This window comes from Hermetia illucens, chromosome 5, assembly GCF_905115235.1.
Source record: "Hermetia illucens chromosome 5, iHerIll2.2.curated.20191125, whole genome shotgun sequence".
Taxonomy (NCBI): domain Eukaryota; kingdom Metazoa; phylum Arthropoda; class Insecta; order Diptera; family Stratiomyidae; genus Hermetia; species Hermetia illucens.
The window spans coordinates 85,285,870-85,305,408 of NC_051853.1; the positions used below are offsets into that span (position 1 = coordinate 85,285,870).

The 19,539-nt window shown below is 41.3% G+C and overlaps 2 protein-coding genes across 2 annotated transcripts in view; both read left to right on the plus strand.

The window, feature by feature from the left end:
• Nucleotides 1–19,539, plus strand: part of LOC119657480 — a 589,953-nt gene that overhangs the window by 394,657 nt on the left and 175,757 nt on the right. The gene's annotated exons all lie outside the window — the stretch shown is intronic.
• Nucleotides 16,356–17,039, plus strand: LOC119658149. The gene has a single exon (XM_038065417.1). The coding sequence runs from the start codon at nucleotides 16,356–16,358 to the stop codon at nucleotides 17,037–17,039; it is 684 nt and encodes a 227-aa protein (XP_037921345.1).

Here is a 19,539-nt window from a genome sequence, read left to right on the forward strand (position 1 = left end):
CTTCTGTTTGGGAAAACAGTCCGTATCAGCTTGTTACCGTGGCTCTACCACAAGAGGTAGAGGAATGTCAGTCAATTGTGTCAATGTTTTCACCTCTTCGCTCCTCATCGTCATAAGGAGCCTACTGCGAACGTCCCTCACAGGACAATTGAAAGCTTGCGAGCACCTGTAAACTCATTCGTGGTGTGGTATATCATAACGAAGTTGGAATTATTTGCAGTAACCACTGAATACTGAAATTCATTTTGTCACGGTACATCATACACTGATATTCTTGGACTTTTGACCTTAAGGGAGATCCAGCGTGTCGCATTACCTCCCGTTTGCAACCGTTAACAGATCTCCCAATTGCTTATTTTAATCAATCTGTCTCTACTTTTTCATAGTCGACTAGGTTTTGTAATGCCCTTTTGGGAAGTGACCGATTATTTCATCAGCACAAATGGCAAGGCTTTTTTGGTGGTGGCGCATTGCTCATCAATATTCTCGGGCAGGTATTTCAAAGTTCGTGTTGTTTGCGTAATAGGAGTTTTCCTACTGTTCCGCGGTAACTGGATCGTGTACACGGCCACATACCTTTCGTTGTCGATGTTATGGTCACAAAGGGCATGTCTCACCATCGCATATGCGCATATGGTATTATCAGAACTCACCATTCTAGTTACCCATCATGATTCCGATGTCATCCTTAAGATGCCTCTCCTGAGAGTGTGTGTTTGATAATTCAAAACAACCTTTTCTTCTTTATCGGAAACCTACAGTGATGCCTAGCACTACATAATTGTTATGCTACTTAACCTGCACCGGAATCTTGTAATCAAGTTTCTAACAGAAGCCGACTCTCGGGTCATGAGGGTGCCCCCTAGGTATCATCGACAACGTAAAACCAGATTGTCGTCTATTACTACTAGGCTTTCTAGAACATAAAAGTTCAGCGCTAGTAGAGGGGGAGACATATTTTACGGAGTTCCATAATTTTGTTTGGCTTAGACTTAGTAAACGCAGCCAATATCGACGGAATTCTTTATTGAAGTTGGAAAAAGCGATCAGCGATGCCGAGTGCCTTTCATTCCAGAAATCAATAGTAAACCATTTTGATAGTCGAAGGTCATATGCGCGATATCAGTCCCTATCGGAACAGTGTTTATGTTCGTGTAAAAAGCAGGTTTGGAAATTTGCAAGTTATTAACCCACAAATTTTAATGCCATTCTTCTCCAAGCTAGCGTCGAGTTTGGACGCGTTAAGAACATACTAGGAGCTCCATGTGTTGCTAGGTGATATCCTGTTAGACTAATCGTCTCGTTTGAGAACAAGTATCGTTTTGTTTTCAATGAACCGTCGATCTTTATCTTTAAATTCTTTGAGCATCAGGTGCTCTTTTATGGTAGCCTCGTCTTAGTACATTGCCTGCATTGGTATCGGCTTACTTGTTTCTCCTTGACTCCTTCATACGACTCAAAAAGCTGGTGGCAATGAAGGTCCTACTGGGGCCAAAGCACTTGTCAGGACAGATGAAGACCTTGCAAATTCTCATACGCTGCATGAGTTTAACTTCGAAATGCGAAATGTTAAGGGTAAAATGACACACCATAAAGAGCATTCTATAGTTCTCAGGGACAGGTCGGTCTTTTCTACCACTGCGCATTCGATATCTAACGGAATCAGTCAAACACCAGGACAGAAAAAAGAATATCTTTAACTTCACCGTGACTTTCTGAAGTCAAGTTGAATCCTTATTCTACCACAATGTGGCCATAAGACAATAGTTTCTGGTGCTGACGGATATACCAATTTCAAATTTACCAACAGTCTCAAAGCGAAAGGAATTAAAGACGTAAAAAACATGATTTCTTAGAGTCGCTGTCAGCAGAAAACATTAGTTACTTTATTACCAATGCCAAAGTTAAACTCTGTCCACCGCTGGCTTGAGATGAAAGCTTTGGTGGTGTGATCATCACTTTCGATAAAATAATTTGATTCCGTGGAGTCTCATACAAAACCGCAAACGATATGATATTGGCGGAAACCTTCAACCCTGAACCAACCAGAACATGAGTCCCTGCCTATTGTCTGCCATCTTTACTTGTGAAATTAGACAAAATATCCAATTGATAGACATCCTCAACGCGCAAGCCATTTTCTTCAGAGATTTTATTAGCTTTCTCAAGGGTAAGCGGGCAACTCCATTTTCCGAACTTTTAATAGTGGTGAGTTCGGCGGGTTCTGTTCCTGACATTTTCCTTTCCAATTTTGAATGCTTTAACTGGAGATAGGACAATTTTCTAACAGTCACCACTGCTCTACCCTGGTGTTCAGAGTTGGGTAGATGGTGGACGGGGTAGCAATCCTGTCGAGCGAGTCAACACCAAGTGGTCAAGGCACCGGGAAATGCTGTATTCACATTGACTTGCTGGTCGTGAGTCAGGAGGTGAATGCTCCAGGGCTTTCGGCGATCAGACCAGAGCCTGGCACGGAATTCATTTGATGTGGCTCCAGTCACGAAACCTCACCACTGATTACCAGGTACCATGGAAACTGAGATAGCTCTCCGAGTTCATAAGCTTCAAGAAAATTCCAGGAGCCTGCGTTCTCGGCCCAGTTATTTGCACCTGGCCCTTTTTTGGGAGTTTTGGTAAAATCTCGAAGAGGAGTACTATCTTCCAAACAATGCCTTTCCTACACAGAACACAGATTGACTACTTCATGTCTAAACCAACTTCTTCTTCACATCCTCATCGAGAAGAACTCACAAAAAACAAGTTATCGTGCGATCCGGAAATATCAGCAAGACCTGTGAGAAGGCGGAAAACTGTATGGCTCGTAACAGCGTTTCTTCTTTATCATCCTAAGGCTACGTACAATTGTGATCAGCAGAAGAATCTTTATGATTAGTCTGGGTTGCGTGGTGACTCCTACTTTCTTCAATCATTACATTACATCTCTTTATACCATAATCTCTACCAAAATTTAAATATTCCATTATGCAGATGATTTTCTTATAGTAGCAGTTGAGGTCACAAAGGAAGCGGTTCAGGACCTCATTGCCCAGCAAGCATCGACCTTCTTTAGAAACTGTTAAATACACTGGCTTCCTCTTAATTCATTAAAGCTGAACACCGTCTCCTTCCATACAAGACAGTCAGATCCTTCGGGCTTGTCATCAACAATACAGCGTTAGAATACAGGGAGAAAGATTAAGTTAATTCTAGCTCAAAAAGAGTAATTAAAAGCTTCGAAAGTTGTCAATTTCGTGACTAAACCCAATTGAGAGCCTTATACGAGTCAAGCATTCAAAGGATTCTAGGAGTTATAAGACCTATCGCCGGTTGTACCTTCCTAAGGAAGTCGGAATGCGCCAACAGGTCTGACCTAGCTGTTCAAATCGTGGTGGTAACCAATAAACTAACATTGGAGGGTTACCTCGTTTTTGCTTCTCTTGCGGAAGGATCTCAAGACTCTCTTTAAATTATCTCCTTGATCTATTTCTTTCGGCAGAAGTTTTTGCCATTTATGAAGCTATACCATAAAGACCAGGATAGGATTGCCATCATCTCTGACTCTCCACAAGCATATGCAGTGTAGAATGGTATACTTTTAGAAGTTGGTTCGCCTTTTCAGGAGGGAAAATGCTTTGAGGTGGTGTTTCGTACGATTGGTAGCTTCGCTAGGGCACATCGGCAGACACCATCAAGGATACCGCATGGTCCATATTTACGCCATTGCTCATAAAAGACTTCATAACAAACATAATGTCGAAATCGAAAATGACTAAGGTTGATTATCAGCGATGCATAACATAAGTAAAATTATGAGTTAAACTCCTATAGCCATTTACCTTCTAGTTTGTGGATCCCACTGTTGCGTCAATTAACTGTAAGCAGTGGCTGAGAGTGACTCCCATGTGTGACGCCGACTTCATATCATTGCAACCTCATGTTGCTTCCCATTCCAGAATGTTTCATTTCTCAGAAGCGATATCGATTTTTGTGCCGCCCGAATCCACTTTCAGGAAAATGCCGCTTTTCGCTTTTGTTTACCGAAAAACGCCGTTGAAAGCGGAAAATGTTGTTTTTCGTTTATAGTGATTACGTATTATACCATCAATGTCAATCTACGAATTCTGGTTTCGACGTAATAGAAAATCGCGATTAAAACGCCATATGGGATAATCGCGCCAAACGAAAAGGGAAATTAAAGCTTTGTTCCCTCAACATCTCAAAATCATTACTTACTATATCCAGATACTTTGAGGGTATAATAACAAGTCAATAGCAAGGACATTATGTTGCTCGAATCGAAGGCAAGGGACATCCGGGTAAAGTTTAGTCTATTTTTCCGCATAAAATGTTCACGCTGAAAGTTTTTCACATCATGAATGAAATGCGGCGAATTGAATATCAGCGTCAATGTGTCTGAGTTTAGTTCGGTCAGCTAAATTTATTACCAGCGGGAAAAATACAAAAGAATGGTTTGGTTTGTGAAACTAAGCCCGGGAAATTAATTAAAGAGGTTTAAAGAGGTCTTCGACTTCCAGGTAAGCGTATATACAGTAATATGCTGCGAAATAGAGACGCGCAAAACATCACCATATTAAGTAGTCTTATATCACACCAAAGCCGGACGAAAAACGATTCGGTATCGCCACTCAACGGTGACTTTGGCCACTTATACTAGCAATATAGACAAACCCCATAAACACATCAATCAGCAGCCGACATTCATTTCCAAGCGATAACATTACGAATCAATTACTTAAAGGCAAGAATTAGCACTTCCATATTAATATGCATTTTAATGAGTCAGTCCGAAAGTGGGGGCAGGCATAACAACAGTATATTCATAAGGAATATTCGGCATCGGTTCTCTTCCTCTCACTTCTCCCACATTTCCCTTGGATAGTGTACCTCCTAAAGGGTCGAACTCACTCAACTCCCGAATATATGAAAGCGCTATCCGGTTTTCTAAAAAAGTTCAACTTAACACAAAACCTTAAAATCGGTTTATTGTCTGCCTGTCTGTCTGTCCGTCATACACATTTTTCTCGGAGACTAGCGATTTACACCAAACAAATTTGGTAGTAGGGTTGGAACTGTGAATACTCACGCATATAGTAAGCCACATCCTTTTACGTCCAATTTAAGCGGGGGAGGGGGGATGTACATTTTTTTTCCATCAAATATAGTAATGTGGGGTATCAAATTAAAGATCTCAGTTAGTGCTTTTCGAAGCCGGTCTTCGTTTTGACATTCGTTGGAAAGGTGGAGAGTGTGGGGGTTGAAAGTGATGAATAGGACATTACTATTATATAATTTTTAGTAATTGGCAGGAAATTCCCCTTAAGTTCACCCTAGAATCTTTATAAAAGAAGTACACAAAACTTTTCATACCTGAAGCGTCTAGTTTCCGGTTTCCCGACTTTTTTCGCTTTTTCTAAGCCCAAAGAAAGTAGTGATGCAACCTCCGAGAACTACGGCTTATTTGTGGTGCAACTAATCTCTTGTACTTATCCTAGAGGAGTGACACCTCTACCATTTCCTCTGTTTTCGATTTAGCACAGCACAGATTTGATTGCCTAAACTGAAGCAAAGCGTCCCTAGCTTCCCTCTCTTGCAATTAAATTATGAAGGTATCGAGGTTCCGCCGATGTTTGCATAATTCTTCGGCCCATGTCCAGGCTACATTATGTTATATTTAGTATGAATCCTGAAGAATCATTGCCATTCGTTGTTAAGTGAAAATGATGCTCTACAGTTCCCTGATTCCCCGAGAAAAAGTGGAGCACTATTTGATTACTGCCCCTGATCACCTTTAAACTCCTATGATCCACTTTAAAAGCTGAAACCCATCCTTCTTCATATTCATAAACTTCATTCTCCAGTGTAGTGTCCGAAATCGATGCTCGGGTTTTGTTCGCCTAGCCTGTATATTCAATATTTGGGCTGACTCAAGAGCTAATAGTTGGAATTACCTGCCGGAGCCGCTTTAAGGTAACTTCATTGGTGCCTACCAATTAAGGAAACTTATCGGGAAATCCTTGATTGTTAAATTTCAACTCTCAAGTTTTTCCTGCAGACAATCCAGAAAGATTGTCTCTCTGATATTTTCCAATCCCCTATGATTGGGAGCAGGGCTGTCCTTTTCTCTTCTGCTTTCGAAGAGACCAGCTTCGTTAAGATCATGCTCGCTAATCTGATCACACTCTAATGTTCCGGTAATAATTCCCGTGGGAAGGGCGAAAGTAAGACCTAGTGTGAAGGACAGTGAAGAAGTTTCAACCAGAATGTGTGATTGCACAATACTTGCATGCTTAAATTTGTCTCTTGTCCCCACTGCTACATATGGTAGTACCATCACACTCAGGTTCTCATTCCCAGGAATCCTCTCCTTCTTTCGTAGTGGCTTGTTCTGCGGTCAGCTGAGAATTTTCCCAAGTTTATGTCGTCCGGCGGAATGATTCATATATTGATATTAGAGCTGCGTTTATATCACCAGCTGATAAGAATTCAGGAAGCTGTCGCTCTCCATCCTTAGCGACTTTCCTGGATGATGAAGTGCAGAGTAGTTATCATTTCTGATGCTTATAAGATTTTGTAAATGATGAAAACACGTTTTACAAACAAATTTTTAATTTTACAAATATGTATATATTTCTGGAGGTACTATTTTTCTATCTATTTTTTTCTAGATTAAGGAAGTTAATAACCTTACTTGGTGTTGTGATAAAGATAATTATATTTAAATACTATTACTTTTGTCTTTTCAGGTAAGTGTCAATTTCTGACAGTACGTACATGTGATTACATCGAAGTGAGTACAAAAACATTTAACCGTGATTGTTTTAATTTTCGCTCCATTTAAGTGAGTAAAATCTTTGCGCCCATTACAAAGGCCAAACAACTTTTTTCTCTGGCTCTTTCTCTTGACCTAGCTCTACCTATGTACGTCTTCTACCGCATGATCGCATGCAAAACCATAGAGCGACCCCACAGTAGATTTTGGATTTAAACCAGTTGTGGGACACCACTTGATTCAGGTTGCACTAAAGCTTGGAGTAATTTCTTAGCGAAGTTCACCATAACATTCGTTGCTTGTTGTACTCCCTGATCATGCTTCATTAGGATCGGACTTCAAAAACTTTGCTTTAATCAAACTAGATCGCAAATCGTATTGCATGAGGCATAATCTTTTGGCCAAATTATCTGGATCAGTTTAATGTAAGACTCTAGTAAAAGATTATCAACATGAACTAGTGTGTAGGACACTAGACATTAGATGTCCATGACAAGGATAACAAGTCGGGAAACCGGAAGCTGGGCGCTTCAGGAATGAAAGGTTTTGTTTGCTTTTTGTGAGAGCATGTTTGAGTGTAGAACTATCGCATTTGTATGCAGCCCGTTTAGAATATGCATTTAGCATGTCAGATTTAGTACTTCAAATTGTAAATTTACACGGTAAAGGCAACTTGGAGCTACTGTAGCTTTCTTGCTAATAGTATGATTTTGATCAAACTTGGAGATAATATGCTTCATATTATATTTTATACTACTACTAACTTTTATAACTCTGAGATAAATTTAAGTGGGGTCAATTTTCCCAAAAATATGGTAATATACTATTATTAACTTAATTTGAACAGATATCGGTATGGAGAGTATTTTGAGGCCTGAGCACCATATAGAGGCAGTTCCATGATTTTTTTCAGATTGTTCGGTTAGGCAGTTTCTTAGAATGGGTCTGTTAAAGAAATCATCACTTTCCACCCCTCCCACTTCTCGCCTTTTTAACAAATCTCAAAAACTAAGACCGGCTTCGAAAAGTACTAATTAAGACCTTCCATTTGATATCCCACATGACTATATTTGGTGAACAAAATGTGTACACCCCCCTTTTACATGTATGGAGACCCCCCCCCAACGTAAGTGGATATCATGCACTGCATGTCTGGGGGTCCACAGGCCCCACCTTCTCACCAAATTCCGTGTCAATCGGTGTAGCCGCTTCTGAGTAACGTGCCTGTGACAGACAGACAGACAGCCAGACAGACATTGAACCGATTTTAATAAGGTTTTGTTTTGGAAACAAAACCTTAAAAAGGAATGGAGCCTGTCAAAGCCTTTTACTAGTATTGCTGTTCCTCCCCAGAGTCTGGATTGTGTCATTTGATGATGATTCTTCCTGAGAAGTGACTGGTGTGTTGTGCTTGTCGGCACATTTGATTCATCCTATCGATGAGCATGATGAGGAAAAAATTACTGCCTTCCAGGCAACTCACGAATAGCTTGTGTTTTTTAAAGTAATGAGAACAATCAGAGAGCGACAAATGTAAAAAGTTACTGCCTGCTAAAAACAGGTACACATTACGCACCGGAATTAACGGTGGATACTGTCGCTGTTGTTTTTAGTTGTTTCCTTCAGATTCTCTCAAAACTACCAGTTTCTTAAAACGCATAAATTGCACTTGCTTTAGGTTTACCAACAATTATTGCTGTAGTGTGAGGTTGCTTATGTCTAGATTCTTCAAATCATGAAGGTACTCTTACCTGGTGTCGTGAAAGGATGAGAACTGCCTCTGAGGCAGTCCATTGTCCATTGGCTGGCTGGACATTCTACAAAGGAAAGCTGATACTGAAAGTCTTGGATTACTATATCTGTGTTGCAGCAATTTACAAGTATGATTTGACGACTTGTTGGTCATTCTGCTTAATACTTAAGACACTTGCATCATATCAAATAGAGCTTTACGAAGACAGCGGTTCTCACAATCCAACTTCTCAGAGCGGACTAACTGGGGCTTTAAAGCTTAGAGTTCCTCCACCAAACCCAGCCAAAAAGAACATACTATAAGCAACTGGGTTACATTTAATTGCTTTACTTTCCTTATATACCCTGAATTCTACCCTTGCCTTGCTCCCCCTTTAGCAACTAAGCCCAACAAAATATTAAATTACAAAATTTCGCGCTATATTAATTTGTCCTTGGTAATTACAACGCCCTGGAAGCCTTGTCCAATTGGGAAGGACAATACAACTTCCTCCTCGCCTATAATTCACGATCAATTCAAATTCATAAACTACAGCAAACGATTCGAAAGGACCTGTTGAAATTTCAGGATCGCTATTCCGCATGGAGCTCATAAAACCAGAAATCGAAACCAAACTCTGTAACATTACGTGCAAAATATTAATAACTTTTGTATGTACGATTATGACTTATTCAATATGATCCCGACCATTGCAGCGAAGTCCCGTCTGCCACATAGCAAACTTGATGCCAATCGAATCCAAGCCAACAGGATAATACGTGACCCATAAAGGATACTGCGATTCTCTCCGGGTCAACTTGTCTCAGCGTATTGTCGCGATTGCATGGACTCGTTCACATATGAATAGTTGGTGGATCCATAACAGCAGCAGCATCTATCCGGGCCCTCTGGAAATATCGAGAGGATAACTTGCAAAGAAAAGCGCCACTTACATACATGTTGTCCCGAACAACGGATGTATAGGTCCGTTCGACATAATCGGCTTGCATTAAATTGCTACTTTATTGTTGGAAGATATTCCTATGCCCTGGCTGTGTCCATTAAGTTATAGAATTTAATGCGATGCTTTAAGCATTTTGTGCGGATGGTGCAGAGGTCGAGGGTCGTCGGGTCACCCAGGACCACTAGAGAATGTGTACGGGACATGTGATGTAATATATTTTGGTAAAAAAGGGATATCAAGATTGGAGCTGAACGCTGGAAAGTTAACGAGTTTTTATTCAGAATGCAATTTACTCTCGCTTGTCTGCAAATACAAAGAGAGCATGCAGCAGAAGGATCAACAGAGCGAGATGAAATCTCAAGTTTTAATAAACTTTTGCATTGCCTCCGATAATAGAATTCAATATGCATATTTTTGTGTCTGTTCTTCTCTGCAGTGACAAAATATTTATTTGTCTACGACGAAAACCAGCCACTGAAAAAAATGAAAAAATCCATCTGAATCAGTTAACGCTTTATTTCTCGATTTGCCTTAAACATTTTATATAATTCAATTTTTTTTTAATTAGTGTACTTACCATATATCTACACCGTTGCAGTTCTTTGCATTTAGATATTGTAGCTTCGGGAGAATATTATTCTTCTGCGCGTATAATCTACGATTTGACTAATTGCTTTGCAGAGTACTATATCAAATCCACTCTCGGGGATCAAAAAGTTGTCGGATGCAAATCAAGTATTGTTGATTGCTTTAACTTTAGACAGATAGTTAATGTTCATTGTTTGTGGTCAATATCCTCCGCCATTGTAGAATATTTAACCTATCTATCTATTTAATGTGTGGTTTGCATCCAATTATTCAGTTCAAATATTTCAGGACTATTCGCCATACTTCTTCTACTTCTTTAGCCTTCATCCCGTTTACAAACGGGATCGGCTCGTTTTGATCGGTTGCACCATTTTGTTCTGTTAAACGCCTCATCTGGATGCAGTCGCCAGGCTTTGAAATTCCCATCCAACGTATCAAGCCATCGTTGTTTCGGCCGGTATTTTGGACGAACATCCACTTCGATCATCATCATCAACGGCGCAACAACCGGTATCCGGTCTAGGCCTGCCTTAATAAGGAACTCCAGACATCCCGGTTTTGCGTCGAGGTCCACCAATTCGATATCCCTAAAAGCTGTCTGGCGTCCTGGCCCACGCCATCGCTCCATCTTAGGCAGGGTCTGCCTCGTCTTCTTTTCCTACCATAGATATTGCCCTTATAGACTTTCCGGGTGGGGTCATCTTCATCCATACGGATTAAGTGACCCGCCCACCGTAACCTATTGAGCCAGATTTTATCCACAACCGGACGGTCATGGTATCGCTCATAGATTTCGTCATTGTGTAGGCTACGGAATCGTCCATCCTCATGTAGGGGACCAAAAATTCTTCGGAGGATTCTTCTCTCGAACGCGGCCAAGAGTTCGCAATTTTTCTTGCTAAGAACCCAAGTTTCCGAGGAATACATGAGGACTGGCAAGATCATAGTCTTGTACAGTAAGAGCTTTGACCCTATGGTGAGACGTTTCGAGCGGAACAGTCTTTGTAAGCTGAAGTAGGCTCTGTTGGCTGACAACAACCGTGCGTGGATTTCATCATCGTAGTTGTTATCGGTTGTGATTTTCGACCCTAGATATGAGAAATTGTCAACGGTCTCAAAGTTGTATTCTCCTATCCTTATTCTTGTTCGTGCTTGTGTTTGACCGGTGCGGTTTGACGTTGTTGGTTGATTCGTCTTCGGTGCTGACGTTGCCACCATGTATTTTGTCTTGCCTTCATTGATGTGCAGCCCAAGATCTCGCGCCGCCTGCTCGATCTGGATGAAGGCAGTTTGAACATCTCGGGTGGTTCTTCCCATGATGTCGATATCGTCAGCATAGGCCAGTAGTTGGGTGGACTTGAAGAGGATCGTACCTCTTGCATTCACCTCAGCATCACGGATCACCTTCTCGAGGGCCAGGTTAAAGAGGACGCATGATAGCGCATCCCCTTGTCGTAGACCGTTGTTGATGTCGAATGGTCTTGAGAGTGATCCTGCTGCTTTTATCTGGCCTCGCACATTGGTCAGGGTCAGCCTAGTCAGTCTTATTAATTTCGTCGGGATACCGAATTCTCTCATGGCCGTGTACAGTTTTACCTTGGCTATGCTATCATAGGCGGCTTTAAAGTCGATGAACAGATGGTGCAACTGTTGTCCATATTCCAGCAGTTTTTCCATCGCCTGCCGCAGAGAGAAAATCTGATCTGTTGCTGATTTGCCTGGAGTGAAGCCTCTTTGGTATGGGCCAATGATGTTCTGGGCGTATGGGGCTATCCGGCCTAGCAAGATAGTGGAGAATATCTTATAGATGGTACTCAGCAACGTGATACCTCTATAATTGCTGCACTGTGTGATATCTCCCTTTTTATGTATGAGACAGATTATGCCTCGTTGCCAATCGTCAGGCATTGATTCGCTGTCCCATACCTTGAGCACAAGTTGATGAACCACTTGGTGTAACTGGTCGCCTCCATATTTAACCAATTCGGCTGTAATTCCATCGGCTCCTGGCGACTTATGATTTTTTAGCCGATGAATTGCACGGACTGTTTCTCCTAAACTTTGTGGTGGCAGTATTTGTCCGTCGTCTTCAGTTGGCGGGACCTCCAACTCGCCGATGTTCTGGTTGTTCAGTAGCTCATCAAAGTACTCAACCCATCGCTCTGATATGCCCATTCTGTCGGAAATCAGATTTCCCTCTTTGTCTCGGCAGGATGAGCATCGAGGTGTATAAGGCTTCATCCTGCTGACTTGCTGGTAAAACTTCCGCGCCTGGTGCGGTTGCTCCCTGTACTTTTCTAGTTCACAGACTGGTTGGTTCTCCCAGGCTTCCACTTCGATGTTGAGATCAATTTTGACAAGCGAATTCTCATTAGCGCGAATTACGCGAACATACCATCGGAGACACCTCCCTCTCTAGTTATTGACTACCCCTAAATGGCGGAGTTTTTGACACTCTTTCTATGGCTTGGCAATTCCTTGTCACGACTGAGTGTGCTTCGGAGCATAGTCTCCACCATGTTCCTAAGTGGATTTACCAGGATTCACTGTTCTGTGCCTAACACGGCATTGAATCTGGATTGAAATATTTGATATGATGATGATATAGTCTTATTTGATATTGACGTATGTTGTATGTATGTAATGTGTTCCTTTGGCCTTAGATCTGAACCCGATCTGATAAGCCGAATTACCGTGAAACTGAGTCTTCATCCCTGGTTATCACTGGCTAGCCCGCATCTATGGCATGTTATTTTTCTTTGGAATACCCACAGAATACGAGTTGACCGACTCATCAGTTTTAAGGAAGTCTCGTCATGAACATTCAATGAGCCTCTTATATTCACGCTATGAACTCCGGAAGTTTAATCAGTTTTCATTCTTATTGCTTTTATAAGCACGATTCAAAAGTCATCTGGGTGTTTTTTTCTAGTTTTCGATTCCACTATCGTTTTACCGCGTTTGCCCCGGGAAATAGGACGAATAGTGCTCTAAAAGTGTGGGATTCACAGTTTCCAATTCATCTTCCAGTTCCAAACAAGGTCTCAGGGAACTACACTTTATTGGCAAGAAGCTCATCGAACCTTGGCCGATCCATTTTCTTAGGATTATTTCTTTGTATTACAGACTTCTCGCCTGTAATAATTAGACCGAATTCTAAGTATCGGTGACCTGACAATGAGACTTCGTCTGCCACCCTCCATTCTGTAATCAGATCTAATACTTTTCAGGTGCTGATTCGTAAGTCGAATATTTCACTTCTTCTTCCCTCCACCTTGTTGTTTTACCTTCGCCATTAACCTGGTACTGTCATCTATAACTCCTGGTAACAGAACAGTTTCAGCATAGTTGCTTCAAATAGTTTTAACGTCAGAAACACTCGGTTATATATATTATTATATCGGTTATATATTGTCAAATCCTTATCTTCTTAACTGCTCCAATGACGCAGATTGTATTAAATCAGGCTCACGGTTTTTGGCCAAGAAAAATATGAGGGTAGTAATGCAGCTTCGTCAGGCTTGAAGCCAGCACATAGGAGGTGGCTTTGACATGCTGTAGATTTATGTTACCAACCTTTACGTTTTTGATATAACCTCAGTCTAATAAGAAAGAAAACATTTAGAAACGTAGGTCACGGCCGAGGCTGCGGGGAACTCTACGGTGTCCTTTTCATAAAGCAGGTTGGGAATTTGCACAGTGAGAACGGGTGGAAAATCAGCCGGGCTGCTAGTGGCATCTGCAAGGTTCTATCATTTAGATAATGCCCGCAATGGGGAAAGACGAAAATCCCCCAAATAATAAGTTGATTCCCACTGCGTGCCGACTTAATAAATTAATCTCATCAAGGGATGTTGCTCTGCGTCCTAAAAGAGCAATTATGCCCCTTTGCTGGTTATATTATACCTATAAACTATAGTATGTCGTTTAAACCTATAACCGACCATAACTTGTATTATGTTCCCTACTTCCAAGTGTTTCACCTTGGCGTCTGGTATTAAGTATTTTCCCAGATGCCTGAATCTACATATAGTGTCTGTAGAGATCCCTAGTTTCCCCAGGCAATAGTTTGGCCTGCGGCGACCAGTGAGTATTCCCATTATAACCTGGAGGTTCTTCTTGCTGAGGATTAAACAATATTTCGAGAGCTTGTGTTTTTATCACCCATGAGCACCGTGGATTGTTCCTGGTAAGTTCGCTCATTAAACTTCCCTTAAATATACTGGCATGGTATGGTTGAAAGTGTGTTTTCCTTGGATGAATGATTTCAGCGTCTGCTCCCTCTGCCGTAAGGGATCCGTCAGTGTACCTGGTAATCATTTCACGCTGCATATCACTGCCACTTTCTCCCAGTTTGCTCTGTTGCTCCAACGTATTTCAAACTCCTTATCAAAGTGGAGCCTGATTCTCATATTATTCCTTGGAATCAGTAATTCGCGATTCTACCTAGAAAGAGTATCAATTTTCCTTTGATTTAGGCAGATGCTCCCTCACTGGTACTTCCGGACATTCAGAAAATCGGCCTCTTTGCCTGCATCTGTATGTGCAGATGGAAAGGAGTCAATCCCAAAAGGACCTCTTGCAAGTCCTCATTTCCCCAATGTCTCCGCGGCTGCTGTATGAGTTCAATTCTTTCTCCCCAGATTACCGCCCCATAAGTAATCAGTGGCCTTACTATTGCAGTGTATATCCAGTGCAGCATTTTCGGGGTGCGCTACATCTTTTCCATGATATTGTGGCGCAGCAGGATTAGCAACATTCGAAATTTATTTCGAATGTTGTTGATACGAGCCGCCGCCGCATTCCGCGGCTTTTCTAGAACTCGCCACGAGAGTGGAGAGCCAGCGGTGAGGGAGTCCCGTTGTTTGGAGACAGAGGGACCGCATCTCTCTTCTGCTTCAACCGCCGGCGGATCACACGCACTCTCGCCTAGTAAAGTTTATATGAAGTGAATTTGCGAATGTAGTCGCTGACCCAAAAATATTGTACCGGCCCTGGGAAACTCTGTGGTATTCAAAGTCCCAATTTACTTATTTATGCCGTTATCAGCCTATAGCAAAGGTAGAGAATTTACCCAGAAAATAGTATTTACTCTAAAATATGAACCTGGAAGTCATCACGATTTTGTCAACAGCAGAAGCAATTCATCACATGTTGCCTCACTTTTACCCTGGGGGCAGCGTGACCGAAAGTGGCAATAGGTGGTGCCCTGGACGATAGTTAGTCTTTTTTAAGGTTTTGTGTAAAACAAAACCTTATTAAAATCGATTCAATTTCTGTCTGTCTGTCTGTCTGTCACACGCATTTTTCTCCAAAACGGCTAAACCGATCCGAACGAAATTTGGTGGACAGATGGGAACTATGAAATCCCACGCATACACTGAGTGGCATCAATTTAGGTGGAGTTTAAAGGGGGCCTCCCATACATGCAAAGGGGGCATTTAAAAATTTTTTTCACCGGATATAGCTGTGTAGGATATCAAATCAAAGGCCTCGATTTGTACTTTCCGAGACTGATATTAGTTTTGGCATAAATTGCAAAGTGCGTGAGTGAGGAGTCAAAATGTACGCACTTGAAGTGAGACAGGACTCATTTTCGGAAACTACCCAACCTAAAAATCCGAAAAAAATCAGAGTGATGCACCTAGATGAAATCTAGGCCTCAAAATATGTCCCATTCCGATATCTGCTCAAATAAACTTACTAATAGTATATTACTACTTTTTAGAAATTTACTGAAAAACCCCCCTCAAATTCATCCCAGGACTTCCGAATTTTGTACCAGCATAGAAGACAATAGTTTGTACACACATGCAAAATTTCGTAGAAATCTGGTAATTAACGCCAAAGTTATAGCAGTTCAAACTTAGCAATTTCGCACGAGTTTACTGCTTCCAAAGCCATGCAAATCAGATGCTGACGTCATAATTACCCGGAATAATTGACATTCGCGTGGAATATTAAAGTCACATTTATGAAGAATCTATTTATCTGCCGTCCTTTTTAAGGTTTTGTGTAAAACACTTAAGTGAAATCTAATCTTCGAGAAATGCCCCATTCCGGTATCTCCTCAAAAAAATTAACTAATAGTATATTATCAACTTTTAGAAATAGACTTTTAGAAAACTTCCCTTAAGTTCATCCTAATTGTACTAAATTCCAACTACAGGGGGCGCCATTTAAATTGAAGGCATCTGGCAACACTATAACTTTTGACAGAACTGTCAAATCGACTAATCAAATACCGCGTTACAAACGTTAGTCTTAGGAGATTTTTCGCCATGGACAGATACACTCCAAAAGAACGTGCTGAAATTGTGCAGCTATACATTCAAAATAACTTCTCAATTGTGCAAACACAACGTGAATATCGAAAAATAAAGAAAGTGAAAACTGCACCGACTGACGTTACCATACGACGTTTTTACGCGAAGTTTATTGATCACGGCAATCTTAATGATGCCAGCCACGCGTCCAGAATGCGCACATCACGCTCCGATGAAAACATCGCGCTCGTTCAAGCCAGTGTTGATGCCACTCCAACAACTTCGACCAAACGCCGTTCTAAGGAATTGAACATCCCGGAAACCACTTTGAGACGCATTATTCGTATAGATTTGAAGTTATTTCCGTACAAAATTCAAATGGCACACAAATTAAACCCAGCCGACTATGTGCGTCGTGTCAATTATGGCAAATGGGCTGTGGAAATGGCTCGAAATCAAAGTGACTTCTGGCAAAAAATCATTATGTCGGATGAGGCACATTTCTCATCATCTGGAGGTGTAAATAAACAGAATTGTCGATTCTATGCCACTGAAAACCCACAAATAATTCATGAAAAGCCTCTTTACGAACAAAAAGTCACAGTTTGGTGCGGCATTTGTGCAACAATGATCATTGGGGCGTACTTTTTTGAAAATGGTGCTGGTGCTACCGAAACCGTCAATGGCGACCGTTATTGAGCAATGATAACCGATTTTATGATGCCGATTGTTCGTGAAAATGATCTGGAGGACTTCTGGTTCCAACAAGATGGCGCCACATGCCATACATCTCGTGCTACAATGGATTTATTGCGCCCATTGTTTCCTGGTCGCATAATATCGAAAAATGGTGATTTTGACTGGCCACCGCGCTCTCCAGATTTAACGCCACCGGACTTTTATTTGTGGGGCTATTTAAAATCCAAAGTATACGCTGGAAAGCCTGAGACTCTGGCTCAACTTAAGGACAACATTCGAAACGAAATCGCCGCCATTACGCCTGAAACGTTGGCCAAAGTGATGCAAAACGCCGAAAAAAGGACCAATTTGTCCATCAAGTCCAAAGGCCAACATTTACGCGATATCATCTTCAAAAAGTAGTTAAAACAAATCTCCCTGAAGCAAAATAAATGACTACGTAAAAAAATTGAAAATATTTGGTCTTTTATTTATATTTTTTTTAAAAAAACATCCCTTCAGTTTAAATGGCGCCCCCCATATTAGTGGGAAAGTTATAGCAGTTCAAACTTATCAATTTCGTGCTAATTAACAGCATTCTAAGCCATACAAATAAGATGCTGACGTCAAAATTAACGAGAATAATTGAAATTCCAGTGAAATATTAAAATTCCATTTAAGAAGAATCTAATTCTCCTTAGCCCTTTTTTATATTTGATGTTGGTTAAATTGTTTTCATTCGCTAATAATATTAAACTGAGAGCGTGAAGCGTATGAGGTTGACCATTATCAACACAGGGCTTTCCATCAAATGATTTATTTAAATCGCTTTCTAGAAAATAGAGGGCAATGGAATTTTTAACTATATTCCACGGAGCTGTCGTGCACTCGTCGCTCCTCACATCTTTTTCTTCAGCCTTCAGTTCACAAGCGGGGTCGGCTCGTGATAATCGGTTTCATCATTTTGTTTTATGACATGCCTCACCAGGATGTAATCGCGAGACCTTTAAATCCCCATCCAGCGTATCAAGCCACCATTGTTTTGGCCGGCTTTTTGGTTGCGTACCATTGCTTTCGATGTTCTAATCAATACTGGTTGTTGAATTCGAAAACGCCTCTCTTGCAGTTTTTCCACGATCGATGCAAACCCATATCGATCGCGGATATTCTCATTTCAGACGTAATCGAAACGTGTCACGCCACCAGTGCAATGCAACATCTTCGTCCCCATTACCGGAAGACGCCGTTCATTGTCCTTTATAGTCGGTCAACACTCAGAACTATAGAGAGTGGCAGACGGACGACATTGCAGTAAATTTTAAATTTGGGACGTGCGCTGATACGTCGATCACAAAGAAGTTGGGGAATGCCACTTCATTCAGGTTGCATTAATGCGTGAAACAATTTCATTACGCAGTTCTCCATTGGCTGATAGCGTTGACTCGAGATATTTAAATCGCTGAGTTCTAGCAGTAACCTGCCCTTCGAGATACTTAAATCGCTCAGTTCTGGCAATGGCAGTAACCTGCCCAGAACTGAACGATTTCAATATCTCGGGTCGATGTTATAAGCCAATGGAGAACTACGCTATGCTCCTCACATAGGGAAACATAAAACCTTTTATACCTGAAGCGTCAAGCTTCCGGTTTCCCGACTTGTTTTTTAATGCTTGGGTGTTATGCCTCAAACAAGGGGTCAATGGACCAAAAAAACGTGGTAGTGAGTTGCTTTCCATTTGGTCCGGTCCAACATCAATGGGATGTGGACTTAGGATCCCACATATCCCAAATAATAATCTAGCTTTAGCCTAACTGAGGCTCAAGCTATTGCCGGTTTAACTTGGATATAATTCGCACTCTTGTCGTGTTTTTGCAACTATAGAAGGGAGCGTTTTTCACTTGTTGACACTTCCGGTCACGGCAGCATCTGATGAGTGCCTTCTGCCCTAGACGAAACCGTTAGTCCCTCTATTGGGCCCACTACGATTGCACAAAACTATATGCAACCAGAGTTTAAGTTGCACATAACAGAATATATTAATAAAAAACTATCTTCTAGATAACGTTCTTTTTTTAATTTGATGTAGAAGTAGTGACAGTACGGAGTTAAACCCAGATGAGACTGGGGGCTACCCGTACAAGTATATAAACTAAAGAAGCCACCAAAAATCTTAAATGTACTATTACACTTTGGGAAAGAGGTCCCAAGGTGTGTAGTAGTGGTATAATAACATTAAAATTTTGGCGCCGCCAGCATGCACTATCTTCTTTCTACTTAACATGCATCAACGACTACTCTGTTGAGGTTTTCCACCACTGCTTCTAATTCTACTTCGCTCCTAACGTATTACCTGCGTACTTCTCCCTTAGTATCGCTAATTCGCCAACGGTATGTCAAGGATTCTTGAGTGAGCACTGTTCCAATGATATTCTAGGAAGTTGCCCTTGCAATTATTGCAGATGCAGGTTTTGTATGGTGGAGATTTACTTCGAGTTCTTCTGCAATGTCGGAACGTTACCCA